The sequence below is a fragment of the Leptodactylus fuscus genome, chromosome 10, assembly GCF_031893055.1.
Source record: "Leptodactylus fuscus isolate aLepFus1 chromosome 10, aLepFus1.hap2, whole genome shotgun sequence".
Classification (NCBI taxonomy): domain Eukaryota; kingdom Metazoa; phylum Chordata; class Amphibia; order Anura; family Leptodactylidae; genus Leptodactylus; species Leptodactylus fuscus.
The window spans coordinates 6468732-6484149 of NC_134274.1; the positions used below are offsets into that span (position 1 = coordinate 6468732).

General features: G+C 47.8%; 1 protein-coding gene across 2 annotated transcripts; it reads right to left on the minus strand.

The window, feature by feature from the left end:
* Positions 1 to 7927: 7927 nt before the first annotated feature.
* Positions 7928 to 14328, minus strand: LRRC23 (leucine rich repeat containing 23). 2 transcript variants are annotated; one of them, XM_075258705.1, is made up of 8 exons: positions 14251 to 14328; positions 11775 to 11924; positions 11409 to 11521; positions 11061 to 11317; positions 10535 to 10665; positions 9605 to 9741; positions 9086 to 9305; positions 7928 to 8926 (listed from the first exon to the last, which is right to left on the minus strand). In XM_075258705.1, exons 2-8 carry the CDS (start codon positions 11919 to 11921, stop codon positions 8912 to 8914), a joined length of 1020 nt encoding a protein of 339 aa, XP_075114806.1. In that variant the 5' UTR covers positions 11922 to 11924; positions 14251 to 14328; the 3' UTR covers positions 7928 to 8911. The 2 variants fall into 2 exon arrangements, with proteins under 2 accessions (XP_075114806.1, XP_075114805.1); XM_075258704.1 differs by lacking the exon at positions 7928 to 8926 and having other exon boundaries at positions 9059 to 9305.
* Positions 14329 to 15418: the final 1090 nt, after the last annotated feature.

A 15418-nucleotide genomic window follows, 5' to 3' on the forward strand; every position in this document is an offset into this window, starting at 1 on the left:
GTGTAAATCTCTTTACACCTCCGTCTCAATCTCGGCTCCCGAATCTCTGGAAGGATCCAGAACAAGCTCAGCGGCACCCACCTAACAAAAGGATTGGGGGCGATCCCTCCGGTATCTGTCGCTCTCCTTTATATTCCGGAGGAGACGTCCGCGATCATCCAGGGCCAAGCGGAACATCGCCGTGTGAGCCCCGACGAATCATCGTGCCGAGGGTCTCTGTGCCTGCGATGCTGGCTCAGGCCGAAAAGGAAAAAGGGGGTGCGCAAGAAAAGAAGCCACACGGCAGAAAGAATCAAAAAAAAAAAAAAAAAAAAAAAGAAAGCTTTTTTTTTTTTTTTTGCTTTTTTTTTTTTTTTTAATCCGTTGTGCAGTGAAAATCCCACAAAAGACGAAAATTTTTTTTTTTTTACCTCCTCCTCCCCCCTCCTAAACTGCTCCCTCCCTCCTGCTGGTTACTCCCCCTGCCTTGTTACCTCCCTCTCTTTCTCTGCGTCTCTCTGTCTGTCTAACCCTCCCTCTCTCTCACCTCTCTCCCTCTGTTACTCTCTTCCTTGAGGTCTCAGAAAACAGCAGCAAGGAGCAGTCTGGAGGAGGGGGTGGTCATGCAGAGATAGGCATAGAGATGGGGGGGGGGGAGGCCTGCAAAGTTGGGGTTTTGGGGCCTAAGATGTTTCATGTCTCCTCCATATGTAAAAGAGGGAGGAGAGAGAGGTCACAGCGACAGCAATGTTTTCATTCTCCCTCTAGCTGTCTCTCGCCCCCTCCTCGCTTTTTCTCTCCCCCTGCTCTTCCTGTAATTTCTAACACAAAAGGGGGGGGGGGGGGATTTTATCTGCAGGACTAGAAAGTAACTGTGTGCGTGCTAGGTATTACATTGGATGTATGTGCATGCCGCGCTCCGCCGTGGGTTAGGCCTCATTCTGCACCAGCAAAGACGGAATTCTGTAACAAATGCAACAATTGCAACATTTGTAGCACAGACTGTGCAAGGGAATAGGGGCGGTCAAGTTTTCGGGGCCCATGCAAAATCCTTACCTGGGGGGGCTATGAATTACTCCTCTAATGTGGAACCCATCTGCACCCCCTATACAGACAAGCCCATTACCTAATTGAAATTTAAAGGGTCCTCCCCATTTTAGGGCCAAAATCCGCAGGCAGCCTTACTGTCTTCAGTGCAAATCAGCGTTACGGTTTATATGTTGAGGGTTTTTAGTAACCAGCACGCAGATCCATGGCGGTGCCAACGACAAATACACAGCAATAGATGGTTTAGTGTTGTTTTTCCCTGCATAGTGACACCCTGACCACCTGCCTGTGCAGGGAACTGCAGCCAGCACTAAATGTACGAGGCTGTGCTGCGCCGACTTAGAGAAAGGAACACAACACAGGTGGCGACATACTGAGGTCAGATCCGCACCGATTGTAAAGTGATGCCATACTCTAGCGAGATGCCATACCAAAAATGTCCACAGTTCTGCAAAAAAGGGGTGACCCCTCGATGTCCCAGAAAAGTGGGCCCGGCAGAAGCGTGGCAATACAAAAATTATAGCTGCATGCTTTGCTTTGTCTGCCCAGTTATGATGGCACGTATGCAACGCACCTATGAAAGGCCCTGGGACCACAGCACTCCGCCCAGGACACTGCCCCAGGAGGACTGAGATAGAAAGGGATGCTGGGAGATTTCATTTCTGAAGCCTGCAGAATTGTGAGTGCAGCTCTGAAGCAAACAGATCAGAACAGATATATAAAAATGCCCCGCACACTGCACTGAGACAACAAGGCTGCATGACCCTTTATATGACCCCAGTACTTCTGTCCTGACTATAAAGTCAAAAACCTACTTTTGGGTTGAATCAATTTTGCTTTTTAAATGTCCCCAGGGATGACGTAATAGAAACTAGATAAGAGACGCAGCAGGACCCCTCCCCACACCTCGTGACATTTGTAGACAGCTGTTATCATCTAAGCCAACATCATACCACCATATAGTACCAGGATATAATAGTGCTATATACAGGCTACATACACAGTGCAGGCATATTAATGTGACCACCGCCTACTTTTGACGTCAACATTAAATAACCAATTGCAGAAGGCAGGTGTCATCAGCCATCTGGGTGCACTCATCATTGTGGAAGGCACGATGGATCAACACAAGTATGCATCTATCCTTGCGGACCATGTTCACCCCTACATGTGAATTGTTTTTCCTACCACAGGACAATGCGACGTGTCATAAAGCTCACCGTGTACACGTGTGGTCCGAGGAGCACCAGCATGAGTTTACCGTACTCCCTTGGCCAGCAAATTCCCCGGACTTGAACCCAATAAAGAATCTGTGGGACCACCTCAATCGGATTGTTCGCGCCATGGATGCTCAACCGCATTACCTAACGCAGCTGGCCACGGCACTGGAGTCGGCATGGCTCAACATCCCAGTGACATCATCACAACGTCCCCTCTCTTCCTGCACGTCTCGCAGTGATCCGCTCTGCCAAAGGGGGCTATTCTGGATTTTGACAGGTGGTCGCATTAATGTAATTGGACTGTGTAATATCACTGTATACATAAATAATACACACAGTGATGTCACAGTACAGGGATAATTCACACAGTGATGTCACAGTACAGAGATAATACACATAGTGATGTCACAGTACAGAGATAATACACACAGTGATGTCACAGTACAGGATAATACACACAGTGATGTCACAGTACAGGATAATACACGCAGTGATGTCACAGTACAGGATAATACACACAGTGATGTCACAGTACAGGGATAATACACACAGTGATGTCACAGTACAGGATAATACACACAGTGATGTCACAGTACAGAGATAATACACACAGTGATGTCACAGTACAGGATAATACACACAGTGATGTCACAGTACAGAGATAATACACACAGTGATGTCACAGTACAGAGATAATACACACAGTGATGTCACAGTACAGGATAATACACACAGTGAAGTCACAGTACAGGATAATTCACACAGTGATGTCACAGTACAGGATAATACACACAGTGATGTCACAGTACAGGGATAATACACACAGTGATGTCACAGTACAGAGATAATACACACAGTGATGTCACAGTACAGGGATAATACCACAGTGATGTCACAGTACAGGGATAATACACACAGTGATGTCACAGTACAGGATAATACACACAGTGATGTCACAGCACAGGATAATACACACAGTGATGTCACAGTACAGGGATAATACACACAGTGATGTCACAGTACAGGATAATACACACAGTGATGTCACAGTACAGAGATAATACACACAGTGATGTCACAGTACAGAGATAATACACACAGTGATGTCACAGTACAGGGATAATACACACAGTGATGTCACAGTACAGGATAATACACACAGTGATGTCACAGTACAGGATAATACACACAGTGATGTCACAGTACAGGGATAATACACACAGTGATGTCACAGTACAGGATAATACACACAGTGATGTCACAGTACAGGATAATACACACAGTGATGTCACAGTACAGGGATAATACACACAGTGATGTCACAGTACAGGATAATACACACAGTGATGTCACAGTACAGGATAATACACACAGTGATGTCACAGTACAGAGATAATACACACAGTGATGTCACAGTACAGGATAATACACACAGTGATGTCACAGTACAGGATAATACACACAGTGATGTCACAGTACAGGATAATACACACAGTGATGTCACAGTACAGGATAATACACACAGTGATGTCACAGTACAGAGATAATACACACAGTGATGTCACAGTACATAGATAATACACACAGTGATGTAACAGTACAGGGATAATACACACAGTGATGTCACAGTACAGGATAATACACACATTGATGTCACAGTACAGGGATAATACACACAGTGATGTCACAGTACAGGATAATACACACAGTGATGTCACAGTACAGGGATAATACACACAGTGATGTCACAGTACAGGATAATACACACAGTGATGTCACAGTACAGAGATAATACACACAGTGATGTCACAGTACAGGGATAATACACACAGTGATGTCACAGTACAGGATAATACACACAGTGATGTCACAGTACAGAGATAATACACACAGTGATGTCACAGTACAGGATAATACACACAGTGATGTCACAGTACAGAGATAATACACACAGTGATGTCACAGTACAGGATAATACACACAGTGATGTCACAGTACAGGGATAATACACACAGTGATGTCACAGTACAGGGATAATACACACAGTGATGTCACAGTACAGGATAATACACACAGTGATGTCACAGTACAGGATAATACACACAGTGATGTCACAGTACAGGGATAATACACACAGTGATGTCACAGTACAGGATAATACACACAGTGATGTCACAGTACACGATAATACACACAGTGATGTCACAGTACAGAGATAATACACACAGTGATGTCACAGTACAGGATAATACACACAGTGATGTCACAGTACAGGATAATACACACAGTGATGTCACAGTACAGGATAATACACACAGTGATGTCACAGTACAGGATAATACACACAGTGATGTCACAGTACAGAGATAATACACACAGTGATGTCACAGTACATAGATAATACACACAGTGATGTAACAGTACAGGGATAATACACACAGTGATGTCACAGTACAGGATAATACACACATTGATGTCACAGTACAGGGATAATACACACAGTGATGTCACAGTACAGGATAATACACACAGTGATGTCACAGTACAGGGATAATACACACAGTGATGTCACAGTACAGGGATAATACACACAGTGATGTCACAGTACAGAGATAATACACACAGTGATGTCACAGTACAGGGATAATACACACAGTGATGTCACAGTACAGGATAATACACACAGTGATGTCACAGTACAGAGATAATACACACAGTGATGTCACAGTACAGGATAATACACACAGTGATGTCACAGTACAGAGATAATACACACAGTGATGTCACAGTACAGGATAATACACACAGTGATGTCACAGTACAGAGATAATACACACAGTGATGTCACAGTACAGGATAATACACACAGTGATGTCACAGTACAGGGATAATACACACAGTGATGTCACAGTACAGGGATAATACACACAGTGATGTCACAGTACAGGATAATACACACAGTGATGTCACAGTAGGGCCCCTTCACACGGCGTAAGCGCCGCTCATTTTGACCCGTACACGCGAGCGCTTCAAAACACATCCCATTCACTTCAATGGGAGCCGGCTTTACACGCGCTCCCATTGAAGTGAATGGGATGTGCGGCTCGCTTACGCCGTGTGAAGGGGCCCTTAGATGGGAAAATCCAGTGATTGGAGTGACTTGAAACGAGGCCTTGTCATTGGTGCTAGGCTGACTGTAAGGGAGCGTTCACACTACCGTCGGTGTCCGACATGTAGTGTCCGCTCCTAGTGTCCGCTCAAAATCTGTCACGGACACTAGATGTGTCCGTGACACCTGTCATTCACTCGAATGGGCATCGGGTGTGCTCTTAAGGACGGGCACGGAGTGCAAAAGAACGCACCCGATGCCCATTCAAGTGAATGACAGGTGTCACGGACACAGCTAGTGTCCGTGACAGATTTTGAGCGGACACTAGGAGCGGACACTACATGTCGGACACCGACGGTAGTGTGAACGCCCCCTTAGTGGCAATATTGTAAAGACATTGAGTATGGCTGCCATTGTCATGGGGCACTGGGTGTGACTGGCAACATCACGGGGGTAATGACGGTGGCTGCCAATGTCATGGGGGCACTGGTTGTGGTTGACAAGTATATGGGAATACGTACTTTGGCGCTACCCTTTTATTATCCCCTTCCCCCAGTAGCCCTTTGTGCACCTCTGGGCTCCATACACACAGGGGAGCAGGGTGAGTGATTTTTGCACCACATGGGGGGGGGGGGGTATATCCCATGGGGTATCGGTCACAGTCACTTGGTGATGGAATCTATATGGTGCAATGATGAAATATAAACAGATGTGATTGTGTAGGGGGCACCGACCCCCCACCCTCCCAGCATACACACACTATTCCTATGATGTGTATATTTTTGTGCACACTGTCAGTGCCTTTAAGTAGTGTCACCCTGACTAGGCCCCTGGCAGTGCGCCTGCCCCCCTCCTCCCGCTGCTGCCGACGTCTTCACAGTGCGGCACGTGGAGTCTACAGCGCTCCATAGAAAATGGATCAGGCATATTCTGTATCCCGTGTGCCCCCTCCGCTGCACCCCTCCCCCGCTACTGTAAGGCACTGATAGAAATGTCTATGACGGCCGCCTCTCCTCCTGCCTCAGCCACTTCCCTCCATCTCCTTCGTTACTTATATAAGATTTCTTATCCTCGGGGCTTTATTTATTATATGGCGGGTGACGAAACATCGGAGAAATCTCCAACCAGGACACGGCGTAAAATGTACTTCTTTAGAAGGTGTCATGTATATAAAAGTGAATCTGGACGGAGCCTGTTAAAGGGATATTTTCAGGACTTAGACATCCTTACGGCAGGTTATTAAAATGTGATTGGTGAGGGTTCAATGCCAAATGGTTGCAGAGGCCGCAGCTTCTTCTCTGCGCTGATGACATCACATTGATTGGTCACATGGTACAGCAGAAGCTCAGTCCCACTCAAGTGAATGGGGCTGAACTGCAAAACCAGGCACCACCACTGTACAATGTGCGGCGCTGTGCTCATCCAAATACTGCAGCCTATTCACGTAGCTGATCTGCGGGGTTCCCAGATGTCAGACCCCCACTGATCACATACTGAAGATCTGTCCTAAGGATGGCTCATCAGTGAGGCAGATCATCTCTCTGGTGCTAAAAATTTTTGGGACTGTTTCTAGGTTCAAGACAATGCCAACGATATATGTAAAGCAATTGTCCCTCCTCCTTGATGACCATTATGGCCGCACACGATTTTGGGGCACCATGCAATGGGTAGAATAATGTATTTCTAGGAGTATATCACAACCTCCACATACCTACGTATCACTGCGTCACTACTCTCTAGTCTCCCAGACTCTGTGCAGAGTAGTCTGCTATACCCGAGACTTCCAGTAGGTGCCACTAGAGGACGCTGACTGCATATATTATTCCCACTGACATATCAGTCTGTATTCAGTGAGTGCCCCCTTGTGGTGACAGCTGGCATCACCGATCAGGAGTATTATTAATGGGATTACTTTGACGCCATCTATTGGTACATCGGTGACTTTCACTATGGGGTATGGCCTGTACTTGTGTGCAGAAAGAAAAGACAGATGTTTTACGTGCTATGCATTGCGGTTTAGGAATTGGTATGACCTCTAGTAAGAGCTGGGGGCAGCTCATGAGACCCCCGTATTGTAATAAATGAGTCATTCCTGTTCTAGGTCCCTTGCAGGATTCTTTGTCAGACAGTAGGTGGCGATATAAGGCTATAAAAGTTTGAAACGGGACAAAGGCAAGTAAATGTAAAAAATGGCTGCGGGTGGGTGAGGGGTGCATGATGGGGGGTAGTGATGACTAAACAACAACGGGCACAACCTCTAGGTCTCATATTCATGTACGTGCTCTCCAATTTTGCCTGTTCAGAATATGATGCCAGGAAACCAAGACAGCTGGGATTTGTAGATCTACACGTGTCGGACAACCAAAGTAAGTCAGAATCACTTTGGGCTAGGACTGCGTACTGCCGGAGGATTGCCTGCATAGTTGTATTGGGGCCCTGTCAGCTGCATATACTTACACTGGAAGACTGGTAAGGCGCCGTATGTGAGAGTCCGAGATGTAGAAGGGACTGAACGTAGGGACTGGTGTAGTGAGAAATAAGACGCTGACACCTGATAGAAGGAAATCTCCATTTACTGGGGGGGATTTACAGTCATCATCAAAAACTGAGCAGTAAAGTCTCCTGGGCACATGCAGAGTGTCGCATACACATTTTACACTCATCATGGCATCTGCAAAGTATTGCACATACTAGTACACTTCACACTCAACTTGGCACCTGCAGAACATTGCACATACTAGTACACTTCACACTCAACTTGGCACCTGCAGAACATTGCACATACTAGTACACTTCACACTCAACTTGGCATCTGCAGAGTGTTGTATATAAACTTCACACTCATCCTGACACCTGCAGAGTGTTGCACATACACTTATCCCAGCACCCGCATAGTACTGTAAGGCAAACTTCACTCTTTTGGTACCTGCCTAGATCAAGATTTGTTTCCTGCTATTAATGGATATATCTCCTTCATTCCTGCACCAGCAGAGTATTACAGCATTGCCCACCCCAACCCGGTTCTATCACATGCAGAGTATTTCAGGATAGCACAGCTTATCTTCGGACACTAGCAGGGTATATAAGGACACTTCTTCAGTACTGCAGGGTCGTCTTCTGGCACGTGGAGAATACTGTAACATATTACGGTACTACTTCAGAGTACTACTAAGTTTGGGGCTCCTAAACCAGTAGAATGGGCGAATGGAGCAGCTGACCAAACAAGGATCTGAACACTAACAATTTAAGGGCATACTGCTCGCTTAGTGGCCCCGAACCTGGTGATAAGTTCCCTTTAAATATAGACTGTCCCTATGGCACCAGCAATGTATTACACGATAGGCTGCCCCCATATGGCACCAGAGGAGTATTACAAGATAGGCTCCAGCACATGGCACCTACAGACTATTACCATACAATATTATTACAGAATACTCAGCTCCTTGCTATAGTATTATTCAATGTACTATTATTTTTTACACTTCATCCCACTTCCGGCTGTAGCAGCGGAGGACATTTTGCTTTGTTAAGTCAGTAGCTAAACCTCAGGACTGTTTTACGTCTCAGCGACCTGAAAGAGAAAAGAAAACTGTTTGAACATGATCACTCCGAACCCTTCAATTCAATGTAATACACGGCCTAAACTCTAGGTCAGAACTAACAAGGGTATCGCTGGTGACTTAGGGAGCCGGACCTGCAGTGATCAACCCTCCTTCGTCCTTTTACTCACCCCATCCTCCATTCTCGACCTTTGTGTCTCTGCGGCCTCTGTCCTTTCTTCCTCCTCAAAAAAATCTTTATCGAGTCTCTCCAGGTGGGGCAGAGCAACCAGAGTCTCCAGACGGTAACCGTCCTCCTCCTCACATGGGTTCTCCCGCAAAACCAGCGCCCGCAGCATGGGCAGGACCTTGAGCTTCTCCACCTCCTGGAGCCTGGATATGAGGTTACCTCTACACAAGAGTATATGAAGGGAAGGTAAGTGGAGGCTCACCAAGATCAGCGGCAACAAAGAAGGCATTCACACGGAGTAACGCCAGGCGTGTATCACAGCCGTACACGCCGGCGCTACGGCAGGCTCCCGAACACTTCCCATTCACTTCAATGGGAGCGCTCGTAACAGCGGCGTTTACGAGCGCTCCCATTGAAGTGAATGGGAAGTGTTCGGCAGTCTGCCGTAATGCCGGCATGTACGGCTGTGATACACGCCTGGCGTTACTCCGTGTGAATGCCCCCTAAAGGTCATACCAACCTGAGATTGAGATACTGCAGGGCCCGCATGTTTGCTGAGAAGCCGTCCAGAGACTCCAGCTGGTTCTCCCGCAGGTGAAGGCTGGTGAGGTTTACCAGGTGCTCCAGGCCTTCTAGTGTCTTTATGTTATTCTGGGCCTGGAGGTAGATACAAGAAGAGACTAGAGGCGAGAACATAAGACATCTGTCCAATATGCAGCTAAGTGTTGTGAGCATGCTCTGTGACCTTTCAAAGAAGTCACTGTCTGGGGGGTGAGCTGTGCCCCTCACTTTTTGTCAATGTTGGCTCTTGTGTTATGTATAGGTGATACCCGTCACTGCAATTCTGCCTGTAAATATAATATGACAACTGCTGCCCCCAGTGTACGCAACACTAGATGAAAAGTGATAGGTGATGTCAGCCTATTGTAAGGACTTAGACCCAGCAGGGTAGATTGACATTCCTATAGAAAGCTCACAATGAAGGGGAATGATTTGTTTGGCTTCACTCCCTACCCTAAAATGAGGATTAACCCTTTGCTACCCTGACGGCACCCTAACCTTACTAGTTAACCATTTTGGGCAGGATCCACTGAGTCAGTGCCAGATCCATGGCTGCCTTCTATTCGATCCCCTCCTCCTACACGCTCCATCTCTGTCTCAGGTTGCTGGAGTAACACCATCACTTCCCGATGACATCACTTTGGTTATTTTAACATGGCTCAGGTGGCAAAACACAGCCTGAATGCCAACGTATACTCATTACATCAAGGGCCTGCTGCTAAAACCAGCAACATCTGCTCTACTACATTTGCTATGGACATGAGATTTCTGATGAATACCACATACTGACTGCATAGAGAAGGCCACATGAGCGCCCCCACAGGAGTCCACCAGGGACCCTAGTACTAGGAGGACCGTAGTGGTAATGGCTACACTACTCTGCACTCACCAGGTACAGTTCTCGCAGGCTGGGCAGGTAAAGGCCAGCCGTGCTCTGCAGTTTATTGCTTCGGAGCTCCAATGTCTGCAGACTTTTCATCTTGGAGCAGTCCAGGCTCTCTAAGGTGCGGAGCTCATTACCTGCAACCAAACAGAGAATACACAAAAACATGAGGCATGGACACATCTGTAGACCCAAGTCTCTCTTCAGTCACTGTGGACAGTTACTAGTTACATCTTGAGTCATCCTGTGTTTTTGGGGAAGATGGGTGACAACCAATATGGACGCAATTAGATTGTCCATGGGTGTTCTCGCTCAGCATTCTCAGATCTCCGATTGGTAAGTCTGGTTATACGATGCTAGTGAAGCAAAGGATGGATAACTAAGCAAATCTGTCATTTGGGAAAGCTGGGTGACTAAGTAGTAATGACTGCCAAGCTTTATCATATAGAACTATGAAAGCTGTACAGATAAGGATGACCCAAAGTAATTTTTCCATCTTCTTTAAGACTGTGATCTGCTAATCCATACCAACCTATAAGAATGAGCGACTCAAGTCTCGGGTGTGCGATTCCTTGAAGGTTCTGAATATGGTTCTGGGCCAGGCTGGCTCGTTGCAGGTAAGGCAGCTCCCCCAGTCCGCTGACACTGACCAACTGGTTCTGATCTACACATAAACTCAGCAGATGGGTGAGGGACCCCAGAGGAGACAACTCTCGTAGGGAATTCTGAGACAAATCCACATAACGGAGATGTATGAAGGTCTCCAGGATTGAGATGTCTGTGAGCTCCCTGCAGGAGAAGAAGAACATGGTCACATATAATTGGGTGGGGACAATACGGCTGAGATGAACAGAAAGATAGTATACATTACTGGACTTACTTGTCTTTCACTTCTAATTTGACGAAGGCGTGAGCGAGGCCATTTCCGGTCTTACACAGCAGTGACAATCCTTCCCTGATCATCTCTTCGGTTAGTGGTACATGAGGAGGGGGCTGAAAAACAATAGAATGTCAGTGTAAAGTGCGTCCCCTAAATCTAAAAAAAAAAACATTAGGAAGAACAAGGCTGAACTGTGGTCTAGTAATCTGCAGTTCAGGAATTTAGAAAAATTGCAAAGGCTTCAGCTTTCCCAGATCCAGATAAGCGATGTCACAGGATTGGACTCTGGAGACAGAAGAGGACTGAACGTCAAGGAGATGCCCTCAGGTATCTGGCAAGTCTCTCTGTAGTAGGTTCTTATGTTACCTCCTCTTTTTCAGGTTCCTCTTCTTCCCCCTCCTCATCCTCCTTCTCCTCTCCTTCTTCTCCACCTTCTACATCTTCATTTGCTTCTTCTACAGGTTCTTCGCCTTCCTGCTCCTCATCCAGAACTTCATCTTCTGCGTCAGACATCTCCTGCAAAATCCAAATGTAATCAGCCATATTGTGTAGTGAAATCCTGATCGCCAGGGGCCTCGGGGTACCCGATAATTGGAAATTAGGAACTACTGGATGTCTATAATACCTTGGCAGAGGGTCCACATCATCTTCAGAGGCTCAAACAGTGCCGCACCTCCCATGAGGCGACCTGAAGCGAGCGCTTCAGGCGGCGCTATGCCAGGGCCTCGGGAGGGTGGCATTTTTGCGGACCTAAGCCAGTCCAGGACAAGCTGTCCTGGACTGGCTTAGCGTCACCGTGTCTGCAGCCCGACACGGGAAGCGAGCGGTGTATTGGGGCGGCCCTGCTGGAGGCAGCGCTGCTCCAGCAGCCGCTCCTCACACTCAGGCAGAGAGCAGGTCCTCTCCCTGCCTGCGAACGCCGCTCGGCCTTCCGCTCGACCCCGCCCCCTTCCGATCGGCCCCACCCCTTTCTTGCAACCCCCCGCTTGAGGCGGCAGAAAGCCCAGGTGTGAACCCATGTCATGCCCCTGGGCTCAAACCCTGAGACCTGACTGACAGGTCTCCCTGATGACAGAAGAGCAAAATTTACACCGCCACTATACAGTGGACAGAGCTGCAGTACCCGGACACCGCCACTATACAGTGGACAGAGCTGCAGTACTCGGACACCGCCACTATACAGTGGCCAAAGCTGCAGTACCCTGACACCGCCACTACACAGTGGTCAGAGCTGCAGTACCGTGACACCGCCACTATACAGTGGTCAGAGCTGCAGTACCCTGACATCGCCACTATACAGTGGCCAAAGCTGCAGTACCAGGACACCGCCACTATACAGTGGTCAGAGCTGCAGTACCCTGACACCGCCACTACACAGTGGTCAGAGCTGCAGTATCCTGACACCGCCACTATACAGTGGTCAGAGCTGCAGTACCTGGACACTGCCACTATACAGTGGCCAAAGCTGCAGTACCCGGACACCGCCACTACACAGTGGTCAGAGCTGCAGTACCCTGACACCGCCACTATACAGTGGTCAGAGCTGCAGTATCCTGACATAGCCACTATACAGTGGCCAAAGCTGCAGTACCAGGACACCGCCACTATACAGTGGTCAGAGCTGCAGTACCCTGACACCGCCACTATACAGTGGTCAGAGCTGCAGTACCCTGACACCGCCACTATACAGTGGTCAGAGCTGCAGTACCCTGACACCGCCACTATACAGTGGTCAGAGCTGCAGTACCCTGACACCGCCACTATACAGTGGTCAGAGCTGCAGTACCCAGACACCGCCACTATACAGTGGTCAGAGCTGCAGTACCCAGACACCACCACTATACAGTGGCCAAAGCTGCAGTACCAGGACACCGCCACTATACAGTGGTCAGAGCTGCAGTACCCGGACACCGCCACTATACAGTGGTCAGAGCTGCAGTACCCAGACACCGCCACTATACAGTGGTCAGAGCTGCAGTACCCGGACACCGCCACTACACAGTGGTCAGAGCTGCAGTACCCGGACACCGCCACTACACAGTGGTCAGAGCTGCAGTACCCGGACACCGCCACTATACAGTGGTCAGAGCTGCAGTACCCGGACACCGCCACTATACAGTGGTCAGAGCTGCAGTACCCAGACACCGCCACTATACAGTGGCCAAAGCTGCAGTACCTGGACACCGCCACTATACAGTGGTCAGAGCTGCAGTACCCGGACACCGCCACTATACAGTGGTCAGAGCTGCAGTACCCAGACACCGCCACTATACAGTGGTCAGAGCTGCAGCCTCCTTGTCAATGCACTTGACTAGTGCGCCATACACTTCTCTGGGACTCCAGGCAGGCTATAGTCCCAGCAGCTCTAAAGAAATCAATGGAGCACCAGTCGCAGAAGTGCACCGACGTTCCATTCACAAGGAGACCTCAGGGGGACTTTCAGTCGTCCCTTCATCCTGAGCACTTGGGGACCCTGCGACCGAACCGCCAGCAACTGGACACTTATCCCTAGTCTTGTAGGGGTCAGTCATGGGGTCCCTTGGGCTCCTATTTTTGCGGTCCATTTGTCTGTCTTACTGAACATCTGTCACTTGGATTAAATGAGCAGAACCATAATCCGTAACCCCCCCCCTACTAATCCTGACCCCTGGGAACAAATAATCTGGGGTCCCTCAATAAAGGGGGGCTCTATAGGGACAACCCCCCAGGACCACAGCTGATAAGTGTACTGAGCTAGGAGTTCCCATATCTGCACCATGGGGGGGCAGCAGTGAATAGATCTCATGAGTGTATACAGTCAGTGCCCGGCTCGGAGCCCGCACACACTGACCGCGGTACTCACCTCTCCGCCCGGCTCCCGGCTCAGGTTGCTATAGAAACACTCAGCACCGGAAACCTGAAGAGCGTTACTAGTTGCTAGCGAAACTGCCGGAAGTATATATGCCGAGCTCCAGGTCAGGTGACTCCTTAGCTCCGCCTTCGCTCTCAGGTTTGGCGGGACAGTGACGGCGGCGGCGGCCATTTTGTCAGGTCTTACCTCAGAATTGTCTCGTAGGTAAGATTATTATAGAGCGGCCTGAGATGACCTGTGTAATATATACTTATATCTGTCCTCTAGTCATGGTCTATACAGTATATAGTGGAGGGGATTTATTAGGATGGCCCTCATCTAAAACCTAAAAATCCATACCACAAATGTCACCTTCTGTTAATGGCCACCATTTTCTTGGTCAAAAATTAAAAAAAAAGTCTGAAAACGTTAATAAATCTTTCACGCTCTGTAATTCGGAAGCCCCTCGTGTTCTCAGACATAGTCCAAGAAATAACTATGGCGGGCGACCCGAACACAATGGCGTTTGTTACTCGTAATATCGCTAATTAATTGTAAAATGTGATTTTTTCTCATCCCTTGTAAAAATTTGACAGGTGACATAAGCTGTGATCGAGGACTTAGATTAGAAGAAGATGTGGTAGGTTATAATGTAGAACACAAGAAAATGGCTGACAGCGGAAGACAGGAGGGACACACAAAATGGCTTCCAAGGCATCTTTGGGTCAAGGGTCTTTGTTTAGGGACCATTCACACGGAGGAAAATGGCGCTTTATTTGGCGCTGAATTTTCATCACTGAAAAAAAAGCCTCCCATTGATTTCAAGGGGTTCTGCTAGCTTTTTTTTTTCCCCAGGTTTTTTTTTGTATGTGCAGTTTTGAGGGCTGTAACATTTTTTTTTTTTTAACGTAGATGGCGAGCTGCATAAGGGGATCACAATGTACATTTTTTTAAAAATCAGTATGTCTTTATAGAATGGGAGGAAATCCATGCAAACACGGGGAGAACATACAAACTCCTTACAGATGTTGTTCCTGACAGGATTTGAACCCAGGACTCCAGCGCTACAGTGCTAACCACTGAGCCAATGTGTTGCCCCCAGGGCTGTAACATTTTTCACATACGTCTCATTCAACTAATTTTTGCGTCTTTTTTCGGGGACACATAGGGCTTTATTTTT

What these genes read in the sequence shown, in the direction of transcription:
- LRRC23 (XM_075258704.1), bottom strand. Translation starts at nt 11,921, where the DNA reads ATGTCTGACGCAGAAGATGAAGTTCTGGATGAGGAGCAGGAAGGCGAA. An exon ending in GCCTGCGAGAACTGTACCTG is followed by an intron (nt 9,742 to 10,534) that starts GTGAGTGCAGAG and finishes ATCTACCTCCAG; the next exon opens with GCCCAGAATAACATAAAGAC. An exon ending in CTGCAGTATCTCAATCTCAG is followed by an intron (nt 9,306 to 9,604) that starts GTTGGTATGACC and finishes ACTCTTGTGTAG; the next exon opens with AGGTAACCTCATATCCAGGC.